Genomic DNA, 16,523 nt, shown 5'->3' with positions numbered 1-16,523 from the left:
TATACTAAATGATATGATTTTACTCACGAACACTAGCTGGTCCACTGTCAACACTTCCACCCAAACCTGCAACATTACAAAAAACACCTCTCCAATCAAAATCGCAGTGACAATTTCCCAAATTGTTACAAATCTAAAACAAAGAAATACATTGGCGTAACTTTAAAATAGATAGCTTAAATAACACTAATTAGTTATTAGAGAGCGATGTGTAATATTTATACATGTTGTTATATTAACATGGCTCTTAAAAAACCTTTAATCATTATAGTATATTTTTAAAAAAAAAATTTTTTTTTAACTATTTAAAAATTTTAACTACCCCGTTTCCACTACAGTTTAGCGAACATGTCGGAGGAACATAATCAACACATTCCTGATTTCTACAAACCTTAATACCAATGCAGATTATAATTTTTCTTATATATCATTTTTTGATATTTATTTATTCAATGTTGAATAGTCGATTTTAAGACCTATGGCAGTTTGGAATATATTTGAAAAGTTTTCTTTGGCAGTTTGGAATATTATAGACATAAGTACTCAATAATTATGCTGCTGATCAAGTTTTGGATCATCAGAAGTTCAATACCGTTTATAACGCCTTTCCTAAGAGCGCTACAAAATAAGAGCAGCGAGAATCGAACCACGAATCACATTCCCAAATAACCGTAAGTAAATACAAAAAAACAGTCAGTACTTGATTTGCATCACACACAGTCCCATCTCTAACCAAAGAAATATCATTTAAGTCATTTGGAGCTGACTCCAGGAAATTACACCCAAACGTTATGCCTTCTCCGAAAAGAAGTAATTGTCGATGTATATGTGGAATATTTGGAAACATAAAACCGTCAAGACCTTGGCAGTGTAGTTTTTCGCATAGTGAACTAAAAAGCAAAAACTTTTTTAGTACTAGTATAAAAAAGACGACATTAGGCCCAGAGTTTACGAAAAAAAATGTTTTTCTATAAACTTGAATGGCTCTTTAAGTAACATATATTTGAAAGATAATTTTGTCTTTTGACTAAGTTACAATTTCTTGAAACCAACAAGTAAATTCGGTCTAGTACAGTTACAAAATTATTTTTTTTGTAAAAAATGAAATATAAGCGTACTTATCAAAAGTGCATGGGACAAAGTCTCCGCTGCTATTTCTTCCACAGTTACCAATTGAACTTTCCATTACATTAAAAAATGCAAAACAAACAGAATGTCCCCTCGAAACCTCTGTAAAACAAATAACGCAATTTTGTTAACATTTTTGTTGTTTTTTTTTATCGAAAATTACTATTAACAAAGTTACGTTCTCCCCATAATTCCTGGCATTGAAAATCACTGGTAAGACAAATTCCGTCTTGGCACAAATTTTGGTTGCTGTTGCACAAATGCCCATTTTGAACAAAAAAATCTTCAGGACACTAAATTGCAAAATTGTAATGACTAATTTTCAAAAAAACATTTTTTTTAAAGTAAAAAATTTCTTTTAAAAAGTATATAAAAGCTACTATATAATTAGGCTATGGGTACAGCTTTCTCGAAAAAAAATATATAAAGATAAAAAATATATATAAACTTACCAAGTCTGATGTTCCATTACAATATTCTGCTAAATCACAAGTATTATTACAAGTAGAACGACATTCCGTTCCTTCAGGTAAAAATTTACAATCAGAACAGCAACCACCATTATCACATTCAGCATCAACATTTAACATGCAAGTATTTGGATTACAACAGGCACTAATTAAAAAATAGTAAGAAATATATTTACATAAAAAAGCAATAGTTAAACAAAGCACTTTAAGGCGACCATTCTCAGATAGGCTTAAACTAGCTCATTTTAATTTACCTGGTACATTCATCAGGCAAACCACAATCGCATTGTTCTCCATCTTCAACGATAAAATTTCCACAATTTGAATTGTCTACTATTGAAGCTGCCTCGGGAATATTAAGCATACAAAATCCAAACCCAGTTTGCAAATTTGGAATCGCGTTAGCTACATCAACGCAAAAAGAGGACCATGCTGTTGGTAATACAGGTCTGCAAAGTAAAAAAAATTAAAATCCAACTGTAAGATCAAAAATAAAAAATATATATTTTTTTTTTTAAAACAAGGGTCACTTATACTTAAATGACAAGAGCGAATTTACGGGAACCGTAAAATACGGAAAAAAATCAAAATACGAGAGAGAGAGAGAGTAAGAAAGAGAGGGAGAGCGAGAATAAGGAAGGCCAATAAAGTACAAAAGAGAATTCAGCAGGAACGCAAAGTACGAGAGTGATCCAAAACAAATATTTATTTAACTTCATCTTTACCCTATAATTGAATTCATTATACATGTTGCATCTCGACAAGCGCAGGGGTGTTCATAGTCATCATTATGCAGCATGCCAAGATTATGTCCCATTTCATGAGTTAGTATAACAGCCACCTCCATTAAGGGTCTGATATTCTTTAAAAAGAAAACTAATGTAAAATTTTGTAAAAATGAAAAGGTAGCTGTTTTACATAAACATAGTTAAGTGTTATATCTTATTTACTCAAGTTTAAATAACATTTTTAATCTACGTTCACCTCAATAATTCCTGTTGAACCTAATGTACATATTGTTTGAGGAAATGCAATTCCTAAAAACGGTGCTATAAAGTCTCTACCCGATATTAGCTGCCCGTTATCAGTTGTTCGCCATGGAAGTCGTCAGCATCATTAATTATTCGACCTACCTTCCACTCTCCAAAGCTAAGTATAACCTATAAGTCAAAAAATAACAAATAGTAAATATTTCAAATTTTTTATGTTAAAAATAAAATGTAAGATGTTATTGCAAACTTAAATGATTATACTTCTGTTGCATTAGTAGAAGATGTAATAGGATCAGTGCCGTTCCATATTTCCAAGTAAGAGAAAACGACTCGGATGTTTAACCCATCAGCCATATTGACCAGTTCACTCAAATCATTTATTAAATCCGTTATCGTAGAAAAACTTTGTGTCTAAACAGTTTACAGTTCGTTACAATATACACTGTAGATTGAGTTCTACTAAAAAATTACATATTTTCTATTAAATGCACTCTTTACTTAAATCTTATAAGTTTAGTGTCCACGCCATAATCTACTATCAACCTTTTGTGTAAATATTAAAATTTATGGCATGTTTTAAATCATTAAATTCATTTTGTAATTTTCGTTGCATTATTATCATATTAATTCATATCTTTTCTTTTTTTATATAGATGCGGAAAAAAATGAATATAATAATTCAAAAAATTCTAACGACTTACATTTAAAGTATCTGACACTAATGCCAATTCAACAAATTTAAGATCGTTTTCTGCCGAACGCTTGTTCCGCATGTTTTCGTTCATTCCTAGTAAGACAAATCGTGTGAAAAAACATTCGCTTAAAACATTAGCTTAACATTAGCTTAAAAATCATTAGCTTAAAAATTAGCTTAAAAATTAAAATTAGCTTAAAAATTAAAATTAGCTTAAAGCTTAAAAATTAGCTTAAAAAAAAAAACATTAGCTTAAAAATCAACAAAAAAACAGGCCAATATTTCAATAAATATATACAAAACAAAGTAAATGCAAGCCAGATAATTGTTTTTGAGTCAAAAGATTTTGGTTTATTCACAAAAGACTGTGCTGTAACAGTACCATTTTAACTGAACAAAACATTTAGATGCAAAGATCTTATAATGCTAAGCTTAAACTGTTTGAAATAAAACACTAAACATACCCATTGAATGCATAAATTTGTCAGACAGCTCAATAGGAATTACTAAATCGGAAGGAGCCTGAATACCGCTTCCACAGCTTACATCATCGGAAGTGTTAATAATATCACTTGATTGGTAAGCAATATGGCAACCGTTATCATTTTCGTCTAAACAAGGCAATGGTTCAATCATTATATGAGCTTCTGGAAGAATAATCATACCACTGTAACAAACATAGATCTATGAGCATTATAACAACATTAAAAAACGCTTGTACACTAATGTGCATTCCAATACCTTGAGTATTTAACAAACTGTATTCATTTGTACTTAAAGCGATGGTGTGGTCGCAGAGTTTCTTTTTTAATTATGTTTGAAATTTTCCAACTTGCCCGAGAATACCATTATTTTTAAAATTGATCTTTATGTTTTATGTTTTTGAGATATCGTAAATTGCAGTTAAAATATTGTAAATGGGGAAAGTCCCTACGCTCGCGAGTGACGCAAAGCGTCATCGTTGTAACTTCAAAAATTAAGGAAAAATAAATCAACCGCTTAAGTATTTATTGCCACTTGACTTTTATCATATCCCTTTACATTTCCATGGTAATTACAGTGGTGTTTTTGCTAAACAAAGAATCATGTTTGTAAAACTCCTTTTTTTAAATATAGCAAAACCAAATAAGACAACAACGATGCTTTTGGAAAGCTATCTGTCATCAATGTACAAATTTAAAGTAGTGGTAGGCTATAAAACCTAAGTTGTCTATCTATGAGTGTGTCCAAATAAAACACTATCTTATTTGTAAAACAGTCTTTTTTACAACTATTTTCCAAACACACTCAGTTTTCGACACGACTTTATCTACTAAGAACCCAATAGTATGTCACTACAACGCAAAATAAATTATGTCTACGCTTGGCGTGAATTAATCCAAAGGCAAACTATGCCTTTTTTTAAAAACACAAATATTTAAGCAACTTACGCTTTCCGTATATACAGTCATTGGTTCTCCCGTAAGATATCCAACAGAAAACGAACCCGACATTAACTCATCATTTAACTTTAAGTTGAGAAAGTATTCCTTTTCGTGAAATGTAATGGAAAAGTAAGCATACTCCAAATACAATTGGCTTTGCTACACAAAAATCAATGTTTAATATATATCACAAATAAAACATAAGAAATCGTATTTTACTAAAATAGTTACCTCATCTTTATTGGTGTCGTAGCCAGGTTTTTCTTCAGTAAAATCTTCATCGTAATATTGCGTTGGTTTGAATATCTTATCTTCAGAATCTTTTATGCTTTCATGTAAACTAAAATCTTCTGCCCTTGATCCTAAAACAATGATTTCAATTTAATGTTTTTACAAGCCCTATTTAATGATATTATAATACCTGAAGAAGCGCTTGAGATGCAAAACAAAACCAGCATAAAAACTAAAGCACCTGAAAGCGCCATACTTAAAACTAAAATGATTAAACTTAAAGATGAGATGGTATATCGAAACAGACTGTATATCTTTTGTATGTGTAAAGATGTATTCTATTGTTTGTATTGCTTCCGTTTTGAATCATCATTGAATTAAATCTTCAGTAATGCGAGATAATAAGAATTCAATTGATTACATCGTTGTATCCTTAATATTACCCTTTTACATATACACAAAGTAAAACATGTAAAATCAGAGAAAATACCATTTTAAACCACCAATGTTTTGCTATACTTTCTGTTTAAATATATTTAAACGCAATAAATTCAATAAATATTTATTAAAGGTAATATAATAAACTGTATACATCTAGAGTAAACGAAAAGAAAACAGCGAGGTACACTCATACCTTAGTAACAAAAGCGTCCAATAAAAATGTCCACAAATTAAGTTATCAAAAAATTTTAGTGAGGTCCTTAACCAACGAAATTTTTTAAAAAACTTAAAAATTAATATTACTTAGGCTCTTCTTTGTTAAATCTAATTCATACAACTTGTTTTTACGTTTAAAAAATACACTTAAATACACAAGTAGGCCTAGAACAAAAAGTAGAATTGTCCCTGCTGCTAGAATACGCGAGTAGACTTTAAAATCATCTTTTTGATCTGAACAATCAAAAAAATTGTTAAATAAAAATATATTAAAAGGTATACAAAAAGGACATGAAAATGTTAAAGTTTTTACTATTTATCGGGGCATTTGCACAAGTTTTTTTATCCCCCAATAATATTTGTTCTTCAGGACATTGACACAACACACCACTTTCTATGTCGAAGCAAAAGTGAGAACACATTCCATTATCCTGATATGGTTACAACAAAAAATATAATTTAAAAGTTTTTCTTTATTTCATATTTAAGTTAAAATTACAATTTTTATTACTAAAACAACATACCACTTGACAAGAATCTTTTGGTTTTTGTTGAACAAACATTGGACCAATATCAATTATTTTTTCCTTTCCTTGAACAATTTGTCGGCGTTTTCTAGCATTGCATTGCTGTGTGTTTGATAAAACATAATTATGTGATAGCAATATTAGAATACCAAATACAACTATAGCGAGTTTTAATTAACCTTAACTATGTACTTCATTAGTCAATGTATTTTTATACGAAAAGGCAATAGTCATTATCTACAATATCGATAGGACGTTAAGTTATAAAGAATATAAAAAAGGTTTGAAAGTTATACATCAACTGTACAGCTAGCTTCTTGATTGGAATCACAAATTATCACACTACAGTGAACATATATTTCCTGTATCTCAGAAGTCGAATCGGTCCAAACAAAAGATTCAAAATGAAAGTCAACACTGAATTGGTAATTTTTAGTAATTGTACCATTTACCGCGCAACTAAAAAATTTAATATATTGAGAATTGAAAAGTTAAAAGCATGAACTACTAAACAATAACTTTAACACATGATGACTATAAATGTAACAATTGTTTTTGAATCATTATTACCCATCTTGAATTATGTCATATCTTGTTTGGTCTGAACTAGATTCACTTGGAGTAGCCCAGCAATTAGTAGCCTACAGAAGTAAATAAAAGTTGTGATTTTGGAGATAGTATAACAAAATATAATAAAATAAATTTTAAATATTATTCAGTTTACCTGTAAAATTAATCCATTTGCAATAGATGAACTGGAAGTAAATGAAATTTGAGCGAAAACATAATCAGGAACGACAACATTACGGTCAGGATTTGCAAATAAAAATTCATTTTTAAACAGACCAAAGCTTAAGGCAATGTCACCAGGACTTGATTCGTCATGTACAATAAATTTCCTAAAAAATATACATTATTGACACACCTAATAGCCACAATGACAATAGCAGGATGAATATAAAAATACAAACTTCACTAGTGGTTGAACAACATCACTTGTAATAATGGATTCACTTGAATTAAATAAACAAGAAAAGGATGCACAGTTTGCTGAAGAACGTACAATTACATTTGGATTATTTAAGTCGATAGCCCAAACTGTATACGTATACTCAACAAATTTATCCCCGTTCTATTTGAAAAAAAGTTTAATAATTAATAAAAAACAAGACTATGTTATGGAGTAATAATCGAAAAATCATATTAAAATACTGAAATATACTTTACATTTATTGTTGGATCGCAATCTTTCACATTAATTAAAAAAGTAGCTGAGTCTTGTCTAAAAGTTGTAGGTGAACAATAATCTGGCGAAATACTCGGATTTGTTGAAGTTATAACTACTTCGAAATCTTCGAAACTTTGCATATTAAACAAATCGGGAAAAACTCTATTTTAGAAAAATAACATATTAAAACATTACTTTCTTATGTTAATTCAACTTCAACGTAAGAAGGCATACGTTTTAAACAAAACACATACCATCTTGGGTTGACTTTGGAAGTTAATAGGATATTTTGGAATTTGATATATTGTTTATAATCAACCTTTCAGTTGATCTTTGGCTATTTCACAGTAAGTATCGTTATCAACTTTGTTGGCAAAGTAACAAATGTTTACAAATTCCATAAATGAGTTAAACCTCAAGTGTATTTTATTTAAGTCATATTTAAATTTTGTTTAAAAAACTTACTCTATGGCAGGAGATTGTGAACAGGTTATGGTACCACCTAAATTAAAAAAAATAGCGTTAGTTACTTAAACTTTTAATACAAACCAGTTTAAAACATGGTTTATTTATACAAATGCTAACTGACCTAAATCATAGAACATTTTTAAATAATACTTAAGTTTTACCCTGTATTTGGCGTCAAATCGTTGAAAATTGATAATTCTACAGTTTTAATAAAGGCTACATTGTAAATACTTTATTATAGTTGCAAATTACAAAAGCTAGTGTTTAATAAGGCCTATCAATTAATTTTTTTAACCTTGAAAACAGTCAGGTTCTTCCCCAGTCCAAATGTGATTTTCTTGGCATGTTCTTACAGAACTTCCACGTAACATTAAATTGTTTGCACAAACATACTGTACTTGGTCACCAGGTGAATAGAAAGCCCCAGGATCATTTACATCAATTAATGATAAGTTTGAATCAGTGAATATAGTTATTGGGGGACACTCTAAAATAAAGTTAATTGCAAACTAACTCAATTGCATTTGAAACGAGTTCAAATTGTTTTAAACTAAGCTTTTGAAAAAATTTTAATGACAGGGAAGGAAAGGCTTATCGACAAAGAAATAACCAGAAGCGTGGTGTATAGTGGTAAGAACACTTGCTCATTATATGAAGTCCCCACTGCTCTTATGCTGTAGGCCCCTTGAGTTAGGCTCTATAAACGGTGTAAACTCCTGCTGAGCCAGCACTAATCATCAGCATAATTATCGAGCAATTATTAAACTATAATATAGCAACTCGAGAATGGGTCGGGGTAACAGTTGCTACTCTATGTTTAGTTCGCGCATTCGACCTTCCCACATCGATAATAAAGATATATACAAAAAAACAGGGTTTTTAACATAAATTTTAACAAACCTGGTAAACATTCCGGCTCAACTCCTGCCCACGTTGTATTTTCTTGACACGTTCTTATTGCATTTCCTGCCAAGACGTAGTTTACTTGGCAAACATACTGGACTTGCTCACTGGGAGTGTAAAACGGCCCAGAACTATTAACATCAATTAATGACAAGTTTGGGTCAACAAAGTCGGTTATGGCCAGACATTCTACAAAGAAACAACAACAAAAACTTTTAGTAATGCAAGTTTTGGTGAATAGTACTACAAACTTTATTATTTTACTTACGAACACTTGCTGGTCCACTGTCGACACTACCTCCCAAACCCGCAACGTTACACGAGGCACCTCCCCATTCCAAATCGCAATGGCAATTTCCCATACTATTGCAAACCTAAAACAATAATCGCATCTAAAATAAATCAAAAAGCAATGTGACAACATAACCGAAAAAAGGATTCTGGAAAGATTTTAAGTTTGACTTAGTATTCATTTACGAGAAACACGAGAACTTATATTAGTGGCAACGTGGAGTAGTGACCAGAACAATTTGCTTTACTACATAAAACCATGAATTTGATTACAATGCATTCATGCTGTGTCACCTAAGGCGTTGTAAACGGTATGAATCTCTACTAAGCCAATTTATAATCAGCAGCTTAATTATCTGACAATTTTAATCTATACTATCCCAAACTGGCATAGGTAATTCGAGACTGGGTCGGGGTGAAATTTCTCTTTGTTTAGGTCGTGAAGTCAACTTCTCCACATCAAGAATAAAGATATATATTTAAAGCAACAAAAAAATAAAAATTGAAGAAAATATAAGTTTTCTTTAAATACCCCATTTCCATTGCAGTTTTGCGAGCACGTTGACGGAACATAATCAACACACTCTTGGTTGATACAAAGCTAAAATAAACAAAGAGTAAAAAAATGATTTAATGTGCTTTTAAGGTTATTTAATTATCCTTAAAAATTATTTGATATAATCTTATATTTTCAAAGATATCTTTAAAAAAAATAAATACTTTGCCTGATGCACACATAGTTCTCTCCCTTACTAAGGAACCATCCACCACCTCATTAGGATTTGATATAAGAAAACTACACTGAAAATCTGTACCACCCGCGGTTAATATTAGCCCTGATATCGGATAAGGAATGGAAGGTCCTCTGAAAGGATTTATATCTTGGCAAAAAAGTTTACCACAAGGAGCGCTAAACATAAGTTTGTTAATTTTTTAATTCTAAACTGGATTAAAGTTGTTTGGTAGTGTGGTGAACCGTTCATGGCGTCGGACTACGCTAAAAGGTTTCGGGTTCGAGCCGCACCAATGCCACATTATTCGCCCTTGAGTCCGGCGTTTTCGAATAGCTTAATTACGTCCTAACCGCACACCCTTGCCCGAAAAAAATATCAAAAATCTAGTTTCTTAAAGGGATATGAAAAAAAAACTGGATACAAGTCTGCCCGATGGTGTGGTATACCGGTTATGGCAACGGAATATGCACCGCACGAATGCCACACTATTTGCATCTTGGGCCCGGCGTTTTAAGAATAGCTCAAAACGCGCTCAAAGAAAACAACCCTTTCCAATTAAAAAACCAAAGATCACAGATATTAAAGTGTTATTCGGAGCTGATTTTAAATGTGTAAATTAATGCAATTTTGTAAAAATCGAAATGCTTACTTTGCATCAGAGCATGGAACAAAAGATCCCGTGTTGTTATTTCCACAGTGCCCCTCTGAATCACCGTCTACATTAAAAAATGTAAAGCAAATAGGATCTGCTCTTCTTGCCTCTGTTAAATAAAAAACATAAAACAGTGAACGTAACTTTATAAAAGTTTCGGTTTTTGTCATAAGAATTTACACAAACAGACAGTTTCACTAAATACGTTCAAAAATCGTTAATTCACCTTCTCCCCATAGTTCATTACATTGAACATCGTCATTAAGACAAACTCCGTCTTGGCAGTAAAACATGTTATTATCACAAGGTTCTCCGTTTTCAATAAAAACATCATCTGGACACTATATAAAATTTATTTTAAAAACAGAATTTAATTATTTTAAAAAGTATACCGGTATGATAAGAAAAATTTAAAAAAATACGATGTCTATTTATGTAAGTATTTATTTTGAGTGTAATTAACTATATTAATGTGACCCAGAAGTTTAGTCAGCTATAATTTTATACAGAAGGTTTATAAATCGGCAAGCAGTGTAAACTCTTAGCCAGTAACCAATCGGCGGGTGAATATTGAAGGTAAAAACTACAAACTTGTGTACTCCAGAATCTATCACACTTTTGTTTTAATAACATTGGCAACTGAGTGTATAAGTACATTAAACTATAACAACTATACTTACGGAGCTAGCCGTCCCAACACAATATTCTGGAAGATCACAAGTATTATCACAAATAGATCGACATTCCGTTCCTTCAGGTAGAAATTTACAATCAGAACAGCAACCACCATCATCACATTCAGCATCAGGATTTAACATGCAAGTATTCGGATTACAACATGTACTAAAAGAAGAATAGTGGCAAGTATTAACATAATAAAAATAATACAAAAAGAACTGCCAATTTTTTTTTTGATTTAACCTTTGTTACTACAGACGCATTTTTAAATCTACCTGCTACATTCATCGGGGAAACCACAATCACATTGTTCTCCATCTTCAACGATGAAATTTCCACAATTTGAATCACCAAATATCGATGTGGCTTCGGGAATATTAAGCAAACAAAGTCCCAACCCATTTTGAAAATTTGGAAGCACTCCAGCAACTTCAACACTACAAGAAGACCAAACAGTTTCCGGGGTAGCACTGCAAAGACGAAGTAAAAACTCAAAGTTGCTACATTTTTTATGTAATGTTTTTTTGTTTGTGAGAAAGCCAACTTTGTTTTGTTTAGAAAAAATCTTATTTTTAACTCTTTACCTTAAAAATATTTCAACAGTACTTAATATGAAATATTAAAGTATTTGTGTAAAAGTTTAGAAGCATTTCCACTGCTTTTGTCAGTGTCAAGAGTAATGATGTTAGCACAACGGCTTTTTATAAATTAAAAAGAAAATCTAAAGCCATTTTCAAAAAATGTTATATTTAAATTCTACCTTGTGAATGCATTCATTATACAAGCTGATTCGGAACAAACACATCCTGGAACATTACCATCATGTTGCATGCCCAGGTTATGGCCCATTTCATGAGTAAGAGTTGTACCAACTGACATTGGGCTACGACGATTCTAAAAATTTACGCAAAATTTCACAACGTTCACTTTTGCTTTATTTATTTATTAGAAGTTAATTAAAAGTTATACGTTGTTTTCAAAACGATATATCATATTTTCAAACATCACAGCGTAATTTATTCTTAATGTAATTTTAAAGAACCTCGTTTACTCCCGTTGAAACCGTTGAACATATTGTTCCTATATATGCAACACCAAAAACCGGGTGATCAAAATCTCTACCAGATATAAGATGTACAGAATCAGCTGTTCGCCATGGAAAATTTTCTGTGTCAGTTGCAGCGCGACCTGCTCTCCAAACTTGAAACTGGTCCGTCAGTAACTGAAGTAAAAAAAAATTAATTGTGTTTTTAATTTTAGTTTTTCTTTAATAAGTAAAAATAATATGTCTCATTTTTGATATGTTTGTTGAAACAAAAATAAATATTGTTAAGTTACTTTTTGAAACAATGATCAACATATTTAACCTCCTGCATATTTAACGTCCTGCAATGATCAACATATTTACCTCCTGTTTAATTTCTCTACCTTGAACTTAATAAATCTTAAATATATTTTAAAACTACATAAGACAAAAGACGATAACACAAAAGAATAAGTTGCAATATCATACAAAAAACCTATTACATACTCCAAGTATGTGTTCAACTGAAAGCGTTGATTCAACACTGTCACCGACAGCATAATGTAAAAGTCAGAAGTCTTGTGTTTACTACATAAGGTCCTGGGTTTCATTCCCATTTCTTTTATACTCTAGCCCCCTTAAATAAGGCAGTGTATAACTTCTGCAAAGCCAACTCTTTATCAACAGCCAAATTGTCGGGCAATTTTGTTCTAAATTATCCCAAACTGCTAAAGGCAACTCGAGACAGGGTCGGGGTAATTAATGTTACTTCATATATTTATATCGTAAAGTCGCCCTTCCCATTTCGAGAATAAATAAAAGCAGAAAAAATCATCAGAATTATATCACTAGATGATATACTTACTTCGACTGCTACTGTAGTATTTGAAATAGGGTCGACGCCATCCCAAACTTCCAGATGGATAAAAACGACTCGGATGTTTAACGGACTGTACAGTCCATCAGCAATATTGACTAACTCGCTCATAGCACTTACTAATTCCGCTGTATCTGCATACGACTGCGTCTAATAAGAAAAAACATTGTAAACATTTTTCTATATACAACAAACAGTACACCCTATAACGATGTTAACTTTATTTAACTTTAATATAACTTTATCCAAAAATAATTCCAACTGATGACAATTTAAATGTCAGTTTAAAGAATATACAAACAAAAGAAATCTTTTATGAAGTTTATTGTCTAGAACTAAGTTATTAATGATTAAGGGTAATTTAGGTAAAACTGTCATTTCAAATATATATAAAATTAGAGAAAATAGGCAGAAATTGGCAAAAGCGTACAGTTAAAAAATTAAATTAAAAAACCATAAAGTACATATGATATATAAAATTTTAAAAAATCCCATCATTTGAAGCAACCAAACTTATGTTTACTTTTGTTTTGAGAAACATTTAACGTCGACTTACATTAAGGGTGTCCGATACTAAAGCTAATTCGATGTAAGGTCGTTCATTTTGTACTGATCGTCTTTTCCTTGAGTCTGTTCCAAAAATAAAAGATTATAAATTAAGCATCATGTTAAATTTATTAGGGTCGCTTGAAGAGGGGTAAACGAAAATTGAAGGAAAGCGTAAAACGGAGGGGCGAGATCCTAAATTATAAGACGCGGAAAACGCAGAAATTCCGTTGGCTGTATATTTAAGGATGCTGTTTTGATCAAAAACCAAATACCGACACTACGACATTTTTTATAAACTCCCAGCTTACCCTAACTCTCTTTTAGGTCATGCGGCACAATTTATAAAACAATACTGACCTAAATACAAATAAACGGATTTTCCGCGATTTTTTTTTAAGATTCCGCCTCTCCTTTTTTGGCTTCCTTTATTTTCCATTTCTTAAATTCCGCGTTTCTATTTTTTAAATGTTGACGCTACAACTTACCAATTGACTGCAAAAAATCCGCGGACAACTGTATTGGTACAGCTTCATTAGTAGGAGGCTCCGCACCGCCTCCACAAACTGTATCGTTTAAAGTGGAAATAATATCACTTGGTGAATAAGCAATATGACATCCATTGCCATTCTCGTTTAGACAAGACACTGGTTCGACAAATATGTGAACATTTGGAAGATTAACTATGCCACTGTTAAAATAAATATCTATTATTAACCAACGTATTAAAAAATCTGCATAATACAATTCACAACTTTTACAAAGGCTACTTTAGCTTCTAAGTATAGACAAAGACTACTTTAGCTTCTAAGTATGTAATTTAACATTTTAACAGAATATTAGTACCTAGCATATGCTTCTTTGTTTTATCAAACTTATAATATGGTTACTATTTGTGTTTAAATACTAAGGTAAAACATATGAGCCTACCGTATTCCATTGCCAGAATTACAAGTGTTTATGGCTACCTGACTGTTGTTATAACCCTTTACTTCTCCGCGGTAATTACAATGACATTTTTGCTAAACAAAAAATAACATTGCTACGCCAAATGTAGTGTAAAAATCCTACAAAACACTGATTCTACAGTCTGCCCATAACTTATTTAAGCATTAAAAAACTAAAAGCGTTTGTTACCCTTTAGCAAAAAAATAATAATCTAGGTTTTTAAATAGCTTTTAAATACAAAACAAGTTAAATGTAGCAGAGATGGCATACATGCCTAATTAGAGAAAATGTCTAGACGAAAAATGTTTAATTAACTCGAGGCAAAATAACTAGGAAGCTGAAAAGCAAAGCTGTAGCCTATAGACTACGTTCAGTTAAAACTTACGCTAGTATTATATCTAGTCATTGATTCTGCAGTTCCAAATCCAACTGAGAACGTACCAGACATTAACTCATTATTCAAATACAGGTTAAGGAAATAAATTTGTCCATTGAACGTTATTGAAAAGTAGGCTTGCTCTAGAAACGTTCCATTTTTCTACATAAAAACATATAAGAAATAAGAAAATGTCCGTTCAAGTTTTTTTTAATAAACAGTTACCTTGCTTTTATAGGTTTCGTAACCATTTTTCTTGGCACTGTGTATTTCATCATAATATTGAATTGGTTTAAATATCTTGTTTTCGTAATCTCTTATGTTTTCGACATTTTCTGTTCTCAATCCTAAAAAAATAGTTGTTAAAGACTTTATAAAACTCCTATTAAGCTATCCTTGCAAGCTGATACAAAAAATAACTTAGACTGTATGTTACATCATAACAGAAACTGATAACTTTTAAATAAGATGTTATAATACTACTACATACGGTACATAATAGAAAAAAATTAGCTGTTTATTAAATAACTTTAAATACCTTTCGCTGTTCTGGAAATATAATAAAAAAGTAACAAAACAAACACTAAATATAGACTCGTCATATTTAAAATAATAAAACTGGACTGAAGATTTGTGGATATTTAAAAACATAAGATTTGTGAATATTTAAAAAGGATGTGAGTAATAATAATAATAGCTCACAATGTGTTTTTTTTATTATTCTTCTGCATTGTATTGTTTTCAAATCCGTTTTGCTGAATATAGTTACACAGAATCAGCACTTATGCCCAACAGATTAAACAAATTAAATTTTTTTATATATTTGTACTGCCATCTCGAAGAGCTATGCAGGCTGTATATCAAATGTGTGTGTAAAGATTTTTATGTGTGTGTGTGTGATATTAACCTACCACATTGAAATAAAGTAAAACATGTAAAATAAATCAAAAAAGATTTTAAACCACCATTACTGTGCTACCTTCTTTTTAGTAATCTTTAAACACAATAATTCCATTTAATATTTATTTAAGAATAATATAAAAAAAATTTTACATCAACAATGAATTAAAAAAAAATTGCAAATAGAACTAATACGTAGAACATATACGTTCAAGAAAAGTGTCTGTTAATATTATTGTACACAAGTTTTAAAACAGGCAGGCCATTATTTATTGATTATGTATTAAAAGCGATGTATTAAAAGCGCGCTGTACATTAAAAATTATAGGAGTTACTAGGTGGCGCAATATTCCGCTCTGTTATTTGATTAATCGCCTTCGATTTATTCCACTTCAACTTGGGGCCCACCTTATCTGCAAAGTTGATTTAGTGAAAATCGTCGGATCATTACACTTCGCTGTTTTAACCTTTCTTTCCCACAAAAACATGCCTATTGGCATCAGAAACGTACTTTTGGGTTTATCAGTATTTTCTTTGTAAAACCCAAAGGTAATACAACCTTTACAGTAACGCAGACCGACCATGATTTATAGATTATAAGCTAAATGCGTTGGCTTGATTTGATTATTATATAGTTAAAGAAGATGTGGAAAATTTACGCATTAGTTTGCTTTCAAAAAACTAAATTAGTATAAATTTGAAGGCAATATAAGTTAAAAACAAAATTATCTGAATTAGACTCTTTTATTAAAAGCAAAATAAAACGAGTGTAATT

The 16,523-nt window shown here is 31.0% G+C and overlaps 1 protein-coding gene across 1 annotated transcript; it reads right to left on the bottom strand.

Moving 5' to 3' along the window:
• Positions 1–1,277: 1,277 nt before the first annotated feature.
• Positions 1,278–2,672, bottom strand: LOC145742530 (disintegrin and metalloproteinase domain-containing protein 12-like). Its single transcript, XM_082560307.1, has 5 exons — positions 2,583–2,672; positions 2,324–2,460; positions 1,853–2,047; positions 1,581–1,743; positions 1,278–1,421 (listed from the first exon to the last, which is right to left on the bottom strand). The coding sequence occupies exons 2-5, from the start codon at positions 2,443–2,445 to the stop codon at positions 1,278–1,280; spliced, it is 624 nt and encodes a 207-aa protein (XP_082416433.1). The 5' UTR covers positions 2,446–2,460; positions 2,583–2,672.
• Positions 2,673–16,523: the final 13,851 nt, after the last annotated feature.

The sequence above is a fragment of the Corella eumyota genome, chromosome 2, assembly GCF_963082875.1.
Source record: "Corella eumyota chromosome 2, kaCorEumy4.1, whole genome shotgun sequence".
Classification (NCBI taxonomy): domain Eukaryota; kingdom Metazoa; phylum Chordata; class Ascidiacea; order Phlebobranchia; family Corellidae; genus Corella; species Corella eumyota.
The sequence above is the reverse complement of the archived record's forward strand: the minus strand, read 5'-3'. Positions and strand labels throughout refer to the sequence as shown.